At 39.1% G+C, this 14,558-nt stretch overlaps 2 protein-coding genes across 8 annotated transcripts; both read right to left on the minus strand.

The window, feature by feature from the left end:
• Positions 1-734: 734 nt before the first annotated feature.
• LOC146703476 (rap1 GTPase-GDP dissociation stimulator 1-A) lies at positions 735-6,591 on the minus strand. Of its 2 annotated transcripts, XM_085466731.1 has the most exons (5): positions 5,325-6,591; positions 2,882-2,989; positions 2,279-2,401; positions 1,940-2,065; positions 735-1,632 (listed from the first exon to the last, which is right to left on the minus strand). In XM_085466731.1, exons 1-5 carry the CDS (start codon positions 5,434-5,436, stop codon positions 1,160-1,162), a joined length of 942 nt encoding a protein of 313 aa, XP_085322857.1. In that variant the 5' UTR covers positions 5,437-6,591; the 3' UTR covers positions 735-1,159. The 2 variants fall into 2 exon arrangements, with proteins under 2 accessions (XP_085322857.1, XP_085322856.1); XM_085466730.1 differs by lacking the exon at positions 5,325-6,591 and having other exon boundaries at positions 2,535-2,913.
• Positions 6,592-6,636: 45 nt separating this feature from the next.
• Positions 6,637-14,291, minus strand: LOC146703477 (uncharacterized). 6 transcript variants are annotated; one of them, XM_085466729.1, is made up of 6 exons: positions 14,170-14,291; positions 12,633-12,767; positions 12,103-12,523; positions 8,675-8,875; positions 8,439-8,568; positions 6,637-8,327 (listed from the first exon to the last, which is right to left on the minus strand). In XM_085466729.1, the coding sequence occupies exons 3-6, from the start codon at positions 12,494-12,496 to the stop codon at positions 7,856-7,858; spliced, it is 1,197 nt and encodes a 398-aa protein (XP_085322855.1). In that variant the 5' UTR covers positions 12,497-12,523; positions 12,633-12,767; positions 14,170-14,291; the 3' UTR covers positions 6,637-7,855. The 6 variants fall into 6 exon arrangements, with proteins under 6 accessions (XP_085322855.1, XP_085322850.1, XP_085322853.1 ...); XM_085466724.1 differs by having other exon boundaries at positions 12,103-12,767; XM_085466727.1 differs by lacking the exon at positions 14,170-14,291 and adding an exon at positions 14,136-14,157 and having other exon boundaries at positions 12,103-12,767.
• Positions 14,292-14,558: the final 267 nt, after the last annotated feature.

The following is a 14,558-nucleotide window of genomic DNA, read 5'->3' on the forward strand; positions in this document are numbered from 1 at the left end:
ATAGAAGCTGATAGAAGGGCGATATTAACTCAAATAACCACTCATTGCAACCAATTTGTGCAGAAGAGTATGACTGAAAGCACAGCTCTGAAGCAGATGGGCTTGAGCAGCAGAAGACCAAATCAGGTGTCACAGCTAACATGAAACTGAGACTATAAACTCACCAAAATTAAAGAGTAGGAATGAGGACTCAATTTGTGCTACGACATTTAATCGTAAGGTCAGAATGTGTCAGTAACATAAAAGCACGGATCCATCTTACCCTGCTTTGGCAGTTCAGATGTTATAATGGTGTGGTAAATATTTTCACTGCATGTATTTGGAACCAACTGAGTATTGTTGTACACAATGGATGTGAAGCTGACAAATCTGCAGGAAGCGCATGATCGTGTTGATACGGACCCAGCACCTTGTTGAATCTGTGCCATGAAGAATTAAAGCATTTGTGAAGGCAACAAGAGGTCCAACCCAGTAATAGCAAGCTATAAATAATAAAAGGGCCAGTGAGTGTACATTTGTAAGAAAAAAAGAGAAAGAAACCCAGTTTATATATTTAAATAAAAAATGGTCTGTTATTATCTCAATTTGCACAATCTTAAAAATTTGCTAACAATGTTTCTGAACGTTCGTTATTCATGCTTGAAAATTACTTTAACAAAACTAATTGTGAAGTTTGACTTCAGTACAGACACTTACACACATAATTTGAAATTATTTTATTATTTAAAGCTTCCCAAAGATATCCAAACGTTCAAAGATTTAGCACAAAGTTGAATTAGCGATAACACATAGGAAAACAACATTCTCAGTATTGCTGCCTTTGAATAGGAATTCACAATTATTTCAAGCACTTGTGAAATGATTCAACATGAAGAGCATCACTATAGAAAGTTTTAGATGTAACGTGATTTATTTATTCTAATCCTTGATTCACTTATTGCCCAAATTTAAACAGCACAGTGTGACACTAAAACAGCAGAATTGCCTAATCCGTGTCGTGACGCATGTAGTTGCAAAAGTTAGCATTTCTGAAAATACACATAAATAAATAGTTCCTTGATTGAACCTTACAAAGTAGATGCAAACAAGAAGAAGAAATCAAAAAATTCTGATTAAAGTAAACGGGAAGAGCCCAGAGACATTTGTGTATTTCCAGATTTCAGAGGAAAGTGTGGAACACACGGGTTTTCAGACTTTTTGTCCGTGGAATATTCCTTGTAGAGAACTTGAGCAGCTTGTACAAATTTGAGCAGCTTCCAAAGCTGGAAAAGGGGGACCAGTGAGCAGTCCGTTTGTTCCCATGAAGGTTCCAGAAAGAGGACGAGCAGCGCTGGAAAACCTCGATGCTGACTGCGTACTGACCCGGCCCCCACTGAGACACACGCACCAGAGTCACAGAAGAGTCAAAACCACAGGTGTGAGGAGAAACGCCGTGAAACACAGACTCCCCCGGCCTCACAGACGCTCCTCTCTCCCACACCCTTCCGGCCTCCTCTGCTAATCCCATTCCACTGATGTTACAGAGGGCCTGAAGGCACACATCCCCCAGGGCCTCCTTATCAGGAAACTGGAGCAGGATGGCAACAAGACGAGGCACCGCACCTTGGCGTAGTAATAGTTGCTGCAGCTTAGCTGAAGGGGAAAGTGAGCACTGAATATTAAATCAATTTATTGAGCCAACTTTATTTATTTACTTTTACATGGGACTTGTTTTAAACAAATTTCCTCACATTGACAGATTTTTTGTAAGTCAAACATTTAGCAGAAACCCTGTTGGCTGCTTTCTATTTTCCATAAAGAGAATGAATAAGATTGTATTTTCTATTTCAGTTCTGTTTAACTAAAAAATAAATAAATCCAGGACATTTGATATATAGCATAAAGCAAATGTAAAATGCAGTGTTGAATTTGATAGAAGCTTCAGACTGTATTAACTTACCGCTATCATAAGACATGCGTGAGACGGCCCTCGCTGCGTGGAAAAGCAATTCTTGGTCTGAACTGGTCAGGACCGACAACAAAGCCGCAACCAAGCCCGTGTCACCAAAACCTTTACGAATCACAGCTGATGGGAAGAAGAAGAAACCTTGATAAAGTGTATTGATAAATAATATACAGTAAAGAAAGAAGACTTTGTACTAGACTAATAACACTTGAAGCAACAGAGAGAGAAAGCTTTCGGGTTCACCAGCAAACCTATAGATTAACATTATACTTTATTTGTATTAAATAATAAACTGTACATAGATAAAGAACAATATAAGCATTGATTACTTACATTCCCTGGCAAGTTCAGCCACTAGTTTTGCAGTCAGCACACTCAGAGGCCCTCTGCTTCTCAGGCTCAGAGCAAGGATTGGCAAGATCCCACTGATCACCACCTGCTCAGCAGCACCTTTCTCTGGACACAAGTGGAATTGCATATTTAAAAATAATTAATATTTTTGACACTACCAACACTTGTTGGATTCCCTTTATATAGCCTTAGAAGAGTTTGTCTCTTAAGAGACTGCATAGACTATATGTCAAGTTACCTGAACTGAATCTTGTAATCTGTTTTTTTTGCGTGACCTCTCTGACGCTTAATTCCCTCTGCCGCCTTCTTATCCTGCTGTTGACTTGCTGGGAGACACAAATATAGCTTAACCTCTTCTTAGTGCTTACAACTGCCTTGCACATCTCGCTTCATGGGGCCATTTCTTATCAGTGTGGTTTTGCGGCCTATGATATAGGTGCTGTTAAATATTCCTACATGTTCGTATACATTGCATGCACCTGTGACATTAACCCCTCATTAGATTTACATCACACACAAAAAACAAACAAAAGGCATCAAATATTTTATATTGCTTTGCATAGTGTTATACCTAAAGGAACTTACTCTTCTCCTTAATGCTGGCCATCACTGTGTTCAAATGGGGTTTAAGCTCATCTTCAATGAGCTCCACACCGAGGACTCTGATAGCGCCTAAGGCATTGTTTAAGTTGTCTGCAGGGGCAATCAGGAAAATGGAAATATTAAGAATTATAAAAGGATGGCATAAGAAATATGAATGTTACAAAGAGCTGGGCAGGGCATGAAACAAAGCACGAGAGAAATAATGTTTTACTGCACTTTGAACAGTAAATATAAGAACATGAAAAAGGTGCTCCTCGTGTAAAACCTCCACACACGAAATCTAGATGTCAGCTTCTTTCTTGTTTACATTCAACTGATCAGCATTTTTTTAAGTACATGCTGAACCATGTCATCCTATGAGAAAAGCTCTTTGAAGCTAAACTTGTGCCCGGTGCTGCTTTGAGTCACATGTTTAGCAGTTATACTGTTTACTGTTTATTAGCATTCTGTTTGTTAATGCTGTTACACAGAAAGAGAAAGCCAAGGATTAGCTTAAAGCAGGAGCGTCAAACTCATTTTACATCAAGGGGCAGACCAGTGAAACCACTGCCTACAGTAATGACCTAAAGAATTCCTCCAATTGGTTCTGTCTTTCTTTACTTAGAAGTCTATAGACAAAAAAAGGACAATTTAACAATATGTCTCAGCTTTTCTGCGTTATAAAGAAATGCTGCTGTAGTAAATGTTTTTTAAATCCATCAACAAGACTCACTGGGCGAGTAGTAATAATAAAAAAGCTTTTATTTTTCTAAAGTAATGGTTTATCTGTTACTTACTCTTACTTACGGTCTTTGTCAGTTAGAAGACAAAATAAATGTAAAATAAAAAGTAAAATAAATGAAAATACAGTTTATGCTCTTCTTCTTTAAAATTTCTATATTTTTACAGAGTTATCCAATAGGCCAGACTGGACCATTTGGTGGGCCCTAAGTTTGATATCCCAGACTTAAATAAATCAAACACAACGATTAACTCTGAACAAGCAGTGTCTGCATGGTGATATTTGATAGCAAGCAATACACGTAGGTGAGATTTTGGATGCTAAACTACAAAGATGGACAATTTAAAAGTTAGAGCTAGATGGAAAGTTGTGGGACTGTGATTGGAGAAGGTTAGGGTCAGGTTTGTACCAGATGTACAGGATTCTAGTTAGACCAACAAAGACAGTGCAAAGTTAAAAAAGCATAAAACATTTTCCCTAGATACAAAAAAGACATAAAAATGATGTTTAAAAAAAAAGGTAAGCCAAGTATTAATAAGTAGGATGTATTATATATAAAATTCAGAGAATTAGGGTCAGTTTTGTAAGCTCTCATATATACAATGTCAAAAGTGTTACTGTGTTTTTGTAAAACTGTATGTAAAAGGATGTCTGGACAACTACTGAGGATCAGCATCAAAGCTTACTAATCACAAGAAGATATTCAATAATATAGTATAAATCTTTCATAAGAAGAGGTCTGCCATCCTTACCGGTTATAGCCAAACAATTTGGATTTGAAGTTAGTTGAATTTACTAGACAACAGTCAAATTTGTAGAATACTAATATCCAACTGCACGACCTGCTGAACTTGCATTAAAGGTTTTGTTGTGTGTATATATACACTAGTATCGGTATATAGCCTGCATATACTTGTGCAAAGCAGAAAAAACAGAGTTAACGAAACAGTGCTGCAGTAGAAGCTTGGCACACCTCACTGCTAACTAATCAAATCTGATTTACACTCTCTTCTGCTGTGGCCATCAGTTCATGTTTGGATACAAAAAACATTGTTTGTACAGAAAAGATGATCATTCACCAAGTATAAAGCTTCGGTTAGAGTGTTGCTCTTGTAACATAACTGTGATCAGACACATTTCAGCTTTGTTCTCACCGTGAAATCCATTTAAGTGAAGACGTAATGGAGTGAAGTTATCATGCATATAAACTGTATTACCACACAGCAGTGATGTAAATGGAAACAAATCGATGCCATTGTTGTTCATGGTTGTGCACTATGAAGCTCAGACTTGAGGGTTGTGCAACTGTCACATTGCACAGGAATTAACAACAAAGACTGGTTGGACTGATGAAAACACATGTTGAAGAACAGGCTGAACATAGCATTGCCAGTTAAAAATTGTTTTATGAAAATTGGAATGGCCCTTTACAAATTCATAGAAACTACAGGAGAGCTTGTTGGTTTGAATCTTATCTTAGTTATAAATACAAAAAAATTTATTTCAAACAAGACAGCTAACATCTACCTAAGTGCAGACAGTTCTATGTGAAGCACAAAAACAACAACCACCACCATGCAGGTGCTATTCCCTATTGTTAGTGTTGCAATCACAACAACATCAAAAGCCAATATCTACGATCTGTGACTTCTAACAATTTTCTTTACAGTGTAACATATTCAGTCATGCCACTCTTCTACTCACCATTTGGTGTGTAAGGTTGCAGTCGACTGGATCTGTTTTTGTCCCTCTGGGAATGCATGTGTTTGTGTGAGAGGGGCACATTGGGGTGCCCCATTGTGCTCCGTGCTGCCATCTCTGGACCAGTCGTACCTATCTTAGATCGACATGTTTCAAAATGCACAGCACTTTTTAAAAGCTGTCGTCTTTTTTCTTTTAGTGCCGTATTTTCGAGTCATTAGCTGCTGCTTGGAGGACCCCCTATTTCAACTTACACATCCTTTTGACGACAGTGTATTTCATACCTCCCTGCACTGTTGCTTTTTTCCCTCTATTTTCCTACAGGTCTATCTACTCTGGCTTCCTTGTGCTCCAGCTGACTCTGTGTTCCCTGTCAGGGTTAATACAGAGCAAATCCTCACTAAAGCTGTTCTCTCTTCCACTCACCACTTGTGGATGTGTGTGCGTGTGCACTGTTAAGGTATTAGCACTTGGCTGACTCTGCTGAGTGTATTTCTATACTCCCGTAATGCCTTTCACCTTCTATAAAAATCCAAGTCAAAACAGCACAGACATATGGACATCTGTTCTTGTATACAACCTTATTATTAGGCGTAATTTTTCCCCATTGTGTCAGTTTGGATTAGAATTGAATCTGATGAGTTTATTACAACAACAGGTGAAACGCACTGAAAAGCAGTTATTCATCTGCTTATAAAACAAGATTCTTTTGAGAGGTTTGAGTATTTATGTGGGTTTGACTTTGGCTAGTACAGCTTTTCTAAATGTTGCTGCAGACAGTGCACTCTGCCAATTTGCAAAAACTGCTTTTCTGGATTTCAAGGAACAGGGTGAAGAGTACAACAAACTGCATCTATGCAGGGTGAACCCTCCCCTGCCCTCCGGTGCCAGACACCACTGGATGGGACACGAAATAGGTCAGAGTTGAAATAGCCTCAAAATGGGGACCTACAAAAATGTTAAGCTGGTGGTTATAATTTTGTTTTCAATCTTTAATCCAACTCTGGCACTCCAATTCTTCTCTATTAACTGATTATTTTAAACTAGATTTATATCCTCCCATGTACAACCAAATCAGCTCAAGCAGTGGGGTCTCCATTAGTGTCTGGCACCATTGGTTGCAGGTATTTTGGGATGTAGGGTGGTGCCACCCCAATCTGAGTTGGTTGCTTTGGCTCTTTGATATTTTCCTGAGCAGTTTTTTCAGCAGTGGTGGGCATTAACCCGCTTACCCATCATCAAATGCAACTGCCATAGCAGTGAGGGGGTGGGTTCAGACAGCAAGGCTGTTTAAACAGGTAGGGTGACAACACTCTAGGTTTCCCAGATGAACTTTAATATTGCAGCTGATAGGGGTATTTAAAGCCTCTGTCAGCTCCTGCTCCATTTATGAGATAACAAAAAGAACAACAGAAGACAATTCTTAAAACTAGATCATCCTGTTTTACTCAACTCAAGTAAAAACCTCTATTTCCAGTATTCTAGTACAGACGTGAAAATCTAAGGAATAAATACAACATTAAAACAGGAGACAATGTACCACAAGCCAAAAAAATATAATCTACATTTGATATTATCCATGTACCAGATGTTCTGTTGACTGAAAAAATAATGTATGATTGGATTCTAACTGATACCAAGAAACAAAACCTGTTACTGAAGCAGCAAATTATCAATTTAAAAAGATATCTGGAGATTTTGGAAAATGCACTTATTGGCTTTCTTGCAAAGGCTGAGATGACATGACTGACACCACAGCTGTATCAGGTACACAGTAAACATGCAGCAGTTTCACCAGATTGCCTAACTTAGCACAGAAAGTGGAAACTGTTTTAAAAAAGTCCATCCAAATGAAACAAAACATAAGGTTAAAGCCATATTTCATTTACTTTGCTTTAATAAAAAAAAAAACCCAAAAAAAACAACAAAAACAAACTATTGCACAGAGTGCCATGAAAACTTTGTCTTGTCACACTTGTTTTTGTGCATGGATTGAACAAATAATAGAGGGGGTTGTTAAATCCTATTGTGCCCATTTTCAGCTACAGTATTTCTTATTTCATGACTACTACAACAGCCTTAAAGAATTCACAGCTATCCTACCTTTGTCTTGAGTTTCTGCTCTTTGCAAACAAGGTTTTAACAGAAGGTGGGCGCAAAATATTCAGTGCTTTAGAGTGGCTGAAGCCTGAGCTTTACTTGTAAATATGCTGACCTCTTTATTTTAAACTTTGGGCATGTTAAATATGCACCTTTTGAAAAGAAATACATATTAAAAAAAGCCATCAAGCCTGTGTGTATTTCCAGCCTTACTGATAAGGTAGGTTAACCAGCTGTGGCTCTGACTACATATTACAACTTTCTAGAAGAAAGTGAATAGCTCCTTAAAGCCTGACACCAATATGTAACATGTTGTGATGATTTTGCGCTCATTACAGTGGGGAGCTTAATTTACCCCGACCTCTGTCCGATCGCTGAGAATCAGTTTGAACAGCACTATGACTGGGTCTTTATACTTATCATGTGAGCAAGTATCAAACGGGTCCAACTGAACCGAGGCCGCTGGATACAGTCTCGTAACCTACAGACACCAGAGTGAGGACATTACTCTCCACACCATCTGGCTTGCACGGCTCTGCCTGGGTCTCCACAGGTCCAGAAGCTACAGTTTCCTGTCTGATCTTCTTCTTGGCTCTGATTCGACCTTTGGCTTTTGAAATGAGCTTTCCTTGTTCTTTTTCCCCTCCAGACACCTTATGAAGCTTCTCATTGTCCATCGAGCGAGTTTTGCGGTGGCGTCTGCGGACACGGCGCATTTGTGGACCTGAGTCGGCCGGGTCAGATGCTGCGACACCAGACAGGATGCGAATCTGCTGTTCAATTACCATAATAATCATGTCCAGTGCAACATCAAGCATTCCAAGACCGAGGCCATGAGTGACGTTGTCGAATGCACCACTGTTGACTGGGTCCCTAAAACACTTTCTCATATCCTCAAGATGGTTCCTAGGAGAAAAAGGGAAAGTGTTAATGTAAACTGGTCGCTTAATTATGATGTTTTATTTTCACAAGCACAGTAACCATGTTATACAGGACCCACAGTAATGAAAGACATACTTTGTTTCAATAATTTTGGACCAGTGTTGAACTGTATTTGTCTCTGGGATAAGCTGCTTTGCCATGTTGCCATAGTCAATGTAGTCATGGGCAAAATCCTTCATATCGTCACACAGAGCTCTGGTGTCACCTAAAAAATAAATTAACCAAATAAGCAGCCGAGTCTTTCAAACTCATTATCAATTCCAAACATGGCTTTACACACACACGCCACCCCACACACACACACCTCTAACCTTCAGTGAGTTTGGAGAAGGACGAGGATACAGAGGTAGTTGTGCTTGGCGTGAGGCCGAGTACATTAAGTGACTCCAGGAGTGTTTTCTTGCTGGCTGGTCCTCTGCTAACCCGAGTGTACGCTGCCAAAGACCGCAGGGACATCTTTTCTGGAGCCTGCAGACGCCTTTTAATTTCATCATATGAGATGAGATATTTCCCTGAAATTAGAGCAAAACAGAGGGACATAAATCAGCACAGCAGGATTAGAATGAAACAGCATCTGATCAAATCTGAACAGGGAAATTGTTTTTTAAAATCTAACATTTTAAACTGTAAGGGCTAGAATCAAGGAAACATTATACATTTGCTGAATAAATGACTTCAGGGAGTTGTGGCAAATAGAAAGCACAGCCTCTTTGATCTCTAAAGTTTTACATATCAGGATATAGGAAAAATGCTCTGATCCTTAGAGTGTCTTAAAAAATAAGCAAACTCTTAGTTTTTTTCTGGGAATTAACAGTATAAATATTATTAAACCTGACCATTATTAAGTGTGAGCACCTGTATAAAAGCAGATGTTTTGGGAGTTTGATGGTCTGGAGCATTCAGGTGCACGGTAACACAATGCTAAGAAGGAAAGACCTCAGCAACGGTCTTAGAGAAGCAATTGTTAATGTCCATGGAAAGGGTTACAAGGCCATTTTTAAACTGAGCAATCACAGAGTCAACCATAAAGTCAGAGGCGAGGTTATCTGCAAAGCAGCCAAGGCCCAAGCACAGGGGCGAATCTATAGAATGGCCCAAAGTCCTTAGACCTTAACCAAACTAAAATGGTGTGAACCTTAAGAGAGCTGTGCATAAACAATGACCTGCAGACTTTAGTCAACTAAGCAAAGTTGTAAAGAAGGATAGGTCAGAAGTAGGGCTGGGCGATATGGCTTAAAATCCATATCGCGGTATAATTTGAAGCATGTGCGGTAACGATATATATCGCGATATATTCTTTTCTTCTGTATAACGTATTTTACACACTATAAGGCACACTTAAAATCCTTTAATTTTCTCAAAAATTGACATTGTGCCTTATGTATGAATTCTGGTTGTGCTTACTGACCTCGAACCAATTTTATGTTGTACGCGGCGTGCAGAAATCTGTCAAAAATGTTTTAGTACGACTTTGGTAAGCTATGAAGGCGTACCGCTTGATGGATTGCCAGAGCATTACGGCTGCCGAAGTCAGGAGCATTGCGGAGTAATCTGGGTCCAAAATAGGCAAACGAAAACTGCGGCATCACTGAGAGTTAAAAACTGTCTAAATTCTTTCATCTTTAATAAAATGATCAGCGTTGCTGCTTTATCAGGTGTAACAATTAAGTTTAACATCCAGGCATCCATGAAAACAGAATGTTTTAAATTCAACGGAGTGAGAAGTTAGCAGGAAGTTAGCTCGCTAGTTTCCACCTAAACATGATATAGCATGTTCTGACTGAGAGATTAATGAAAAAATTAAAACATATAGCTCTGCTATCACTTCCAACATAAATGAAGACAAAAAAGTAAACAGCAGTGACTTTTGTAGGGTTACTGAAATCAGACTAGCTGATATATAATGATGTCCTACGTGATCGCTAGCAAAACAGCTACGTTAGCATTAGGGCTGCCACAAACTATTATTTTGATAGTCGACTATTCAGATTATTTTTGCGATTAGTCGACTAATTAGATCATGCATCCATTGGACGTAGAGCGTACAGCTTATTGCACCAGCAGTATCTGCTTTTATATAACTATCATTAGCTTACAGCTTTAAGTGTTTAAGGTCTGTGCTAACTAAAAATAAAGACAAGATGATAGTTTATTAAATTTTAATGAAATTTACAGATTGTTTCAGTGAAGTTTAATAACTTCTTGCTATCTAAAATATAACAGGACACCGGAGTATATTCTCGAGCATCTCACACTTCTGATAATCAGCTGTCTGCTTGATGTTTATTCAGCTGTGTAAAAACTATAACTTTAATTTCAGCCAAACCGATTTACTCAGGAACAAATAAAATACTAAAAAAAGCCAAACAATAACATTTTTAAATTATCTAAGTGACTTATTCATGTTAAACCTGAGTAGCGAAAGACAGCGGTGGGTTTGAAAACGATTTGCCAGGAGTCCAGTGTTCTCACCGGCTCTAGTGAGCCTTGCCCCCAGCTAGCTATCGAGCTAGTGGGTAACAGACGTCTCCGAAAACGTCGGAGCGCTTTTGAAAATATGTGGTGTCTTGATAAACCGAGCAGATATTTGAGGTTTACGCAGTTACATTCTCACCTGAAAATGTTAAACGTTTATTTTGTGACCCAGAAAGAATAATAAGAGTAATATTAAAACTAGCTGCCGCCATTGTTGGAAACTGAGCGGGGCCGCGCTATGAATTCTGGGACAGAGCTACTTCTTCTTCGGAGTTTAACGGCAGCTGGCATCCTTGTACATGCAGTGCTGCCATCTTCTGTTTCAGTCCGTTATTGCACTCTTAAATCCTACTACCTGCGTCTTTTGGGATCTTACAAAGCTTCAAACGACGCGTCGACTATTAAATCAGTCGTCAACGATTTTAATAGTCGACGTAATCGTGACTAGTCGACTAATCGTGGCAGCCCTAGTTAACATAACATTAGCACAGTAAAGCTGAAGAATGAACGCTAACCTTTTTCCACTCGATAAAAGTTAACGTGAGGGTGGTTGGGGACAAATGCAATTGCATAGCAGGATGCTATAAACAGACCAAACTTCAGTCAGGAGAACAACTGAGATAATCCATCCACAATACGAGGTTAGTTATTAATATACTGCAACAACATGGGAATAGAGCAGCTGCGAGAGAATTCAGCATTAATGAATCAATGGTAGGGAAGTGGAGGAAGCGCAGTAATTTGCAGATGATGTTGTTTGCAGTCGCTGCAATGCTTTCGACCAAAACAGGTGCAGCTCAATGACACCATCAACATGCGCTATCACGGTAGAGGGGTATAGTCAAAATCTCTACCGTTGGCCAAATTTATATCGTTTCTACCTTTTCTGCTGCCCACCCCTAGTCAGAAGTCCTCCATAATGATACCAGAGGCTGAAAGTCACACAGTAAACAACTATTTCAAATTATTGCTGCTAAATGTAGCTCTATAAGCTACTGAATCATAGGGTATACTTAGTTTTTCACTGCTTCAGTATTTTGTTTTAGTTTTTGTTAACACTTAACACAATCTTTCATTTGTATTATTTACATTGTTTTAAGAACTGGTAAGGACTTAATGTTCTGATATACAAAACCTAAAACTGACAGATAGTGTACTTTCTTTTTACGTTACTTTGCAAAATTTTCACTTCATTGTATTTTACTTGGAGCCATAAGATTGAAAAACATTCAGATAGTGTGATTTCAAACAACTGGCTACTTACGAGCTTTTGATCCTTTCATGTTGGGATCCAGGAGTGATGAAACCTCAGCAAATGCGATCTGGCTAGCGGACTCTGTATTTTCGCTTGAGCTTTGTGGGAGATCCTGATTCGCAGGTAAATTCTCAGTCTGGACTGGGGCAGAAACCTGCATCAGAGGCTGAATATGAGGCTGTATGGTGTTCATTTCCATCTGGTTCTGGTCTAGTGGAGGCTGACCTTGTGCCTGAGGGAGGACTAATGTGCTTTCAGCTAAACCCTGTAGACCCATGCTCCCTTGTGGAGCACTGCCATTTTGCTCTGAAGACACCTGAAATATGCCCATAACTGGCTTTACAACTGTGAAAACCATGTTCCCCTGGTTATCCAGGCTCACCATTCGGGCAGATGGGTCCATGTCTTTGTTGAAATATTACCTTGCTAACTGCAGCAGAAGGAGAAGAGGCTTTAATTATCAGTTCAGATTGCCCTAGAGGCCCATGTAGTGTTACAGTATACTCTTATGGGCTTAAATGGTTATAGTTAAAGCTGACCTCACAAAACAGGAACATATGCCAGCTGACTCCCTTATCGTTCAGGTAAAACCTAAACTTTTACTTTTCCCTTGTTTTGTCCTGCTGTGTGACACTTTTATTCACTCATGGCAACAATACAGCAGAAATGCCATTCTGTAGACAAGAAGAAAAGGATAAATTAGGACATATTAGTCTGTCAGTAAATAGGATAACGTACATTTGCTGCAGTCCACAGAGTTAAATGTACAGGTGAGATGTATTCAAATGACATTTGAATTATTCAAAAAGCAGGAAATGTTCATAATAAATGAAGACTTCTATTGTCATAAAACAAACAAAAACCAACTCAATGAACTGCATTTTTACATGTTTCCAATTTTTTTCTGATTCACAGAAACAGTTTCATTTGTCAGTGTATTTTAGGAAAGTGTTGGAAATAACCTGGTTATATCAAAACTATCAAGCCAAATAATTGTTCAAGACATGTATTAGAAAATTGATTAATGATTGAAATATTCTGAGTGCGGGAGATACAAATGACCTCCAAATTTCCTGGTTTTAGTTTCTTACATGTGATACTGATTATGTTATTTTTGAATGTGATAAAAATATCAGATTTTTAGAGCCCCTGGAAAAATCACAATACCACTTCCAAAGTGCTATAGATGCACATACAGTCACCAGCCACTACATTAGGTACACCTGAGCAACTGCTTGAAGTATAAAGGCAGCTCTGAAGAGAAAAGGGGCTCCAACCCGGTACTAGACCTAATAATACAGAGGCTAATGAGTATATATGTCAATCTAGAGATCTGGGACACAAGGAGACGATTCAGAGAAAAAAGACAATAAGAGAAAAAACAATGCTCTCCTACGTCCAACCATCAACTTGAGTGTGGAAGATGTGGAAAATAAATTATTAAAGGATAAACAAAATGTAAAAAATCTCAGACCTGTGGCTTCACGTACAGTTTAGCAACTGAAAGGACTGCATCATCAGCACGTGCTACACCTTACAACGTCACCTTACAGCAGCCAAGTGATGGTGCAAGTTAGAGGTCACAGCTCGGCTGCTTTGTGAGAGGAGTCAAATTAAAACATCCGTATTTTAGCTCAAAGAGCTAATATGTTTCTGTCCAAGATTACGTAAAACAATTAAACTCATAAGAGCTTTGAAAGGCAGGAACAATCGAGATGAATAAGTTTGAGTCTCGCGCCCACTCGCACGGATGGCCAGCGTTGATGTGCAAACAAGTTTTTTTTTTAAGTAACATAAAGTTTAGAAGAAGTTAAAAACAACTGATACTTGATGTAGCAACCGCGCCTGACTTTTAAAGCTACCAGCTAAAGACGCCAATTTCATCAACGCGTCCGCATTTAAAGTGTCTAACATTCATCATGGCTGCCTTGCTCCCACTGTGTTTCTCTGTGGGGCGAGCCTGAAACGTTACACAAAGCTGGCGAAACTGAGGCGGACCTTTGCGTTTCTGGACGGGACACACCAAATTCACAAGCCCTAACCTTGGGTGCAACTAGTGACGGCAGTCCCACTCACCGAAATGCCTTCTAGTTTTTCCTAAAAGGACACTGATCCTAGAACGGTCCGCGTCGAAGCCAGCGACATTTTCCCTTCTTCTCTGCAGTTTCTTCAGCGGGTTGCAAATCAGCTGTGTCCACTACCGCCCAGGAGCCGTAATCCCCTCTCTCATTGGTCAACTCACACATCAATCACACAACAAGCGAGCTATTATTGGGCAAGAATGTAGTCAGTAGCCCACAGGGGGCGGTATTTCCGACTCGCTTTTTTTCTTTGATCAAATACACATGTATGAAGATGTATCTGTTTTCTTCTTTTAAAATGTAATTCTACCACAAAACTATTTAGTAAAATATAGAAGACCAGGAGTTTTTATAATAATCTACTTTCTTTTAATCTGGACGATA

This window comes from Copadichromis virginalis, linkage group LG8, assembly GCF_057382275.1.
Source record: "Copadichromis virginalis isolate Kocher_CV1m ecotype Utaka linkage group LG8, C_Virginalis_male_GT1.1, whole genome shotgun sequence".
NCBI classification, from domain to species: Eukaryota; Metazoa; Chordata; class Actinopteri; order Cichliformes; family Cichlidae; genus Copadichromis; species Copadichromis virginalis.

What these genes read in the sequence shown, in the direction of transcription:
- LOC146703476 (XM_085466731.1), bottom strand. Translation starts at nt 5,436, where the DNA reads ATGGCAGCACGGAGCACAATGGGGCACCCCAATGTGCCCCTCTCACAC. An exon ending in GGCTGAACTTGCCAGGGAAT is followed by an intron (nt 2,066 to 2,278) that starts GTAAGTAATCAA and finishes TCTTCCCATCAG; the next exon opens with CTGTGATTCGTAAAGGTTTT. An exon ending in ACGCATGTCTTATGATAGCG is followed by an intron (nt 1,633 to 1,939) that starts GTAAGTTAATAC and finishes TTTCCCCTTCAG; the next exon opens with CTAAGCTGCAGCAACTATTA.
- LOC146703477 (XM_085466729.1), bottom strand. Translation starts at nt 12,496, where the DNA reads ATGGACCCATCTGCCCGAATGGTGAGCCTGGATAACCAGGGGAACATG. An exon ending in CATGAAAGGATCAAAAGCTC is followed by an intron (nt 8,876 to 12,102) that starts GTAAGTAGCCAG and finishes CTCTAATTTCAG; the next exon opens with GGAAATATCTCATCTCATAT. An exon ending in TCCAAAATTATTGAAACAAA is followed by an intron (nt 8,328 to 8,438) that starts GTATGTCTTTCA and finishes TTTTTCTCCTAG; the next exon opens with GAACCATCTTGAGGATATGA.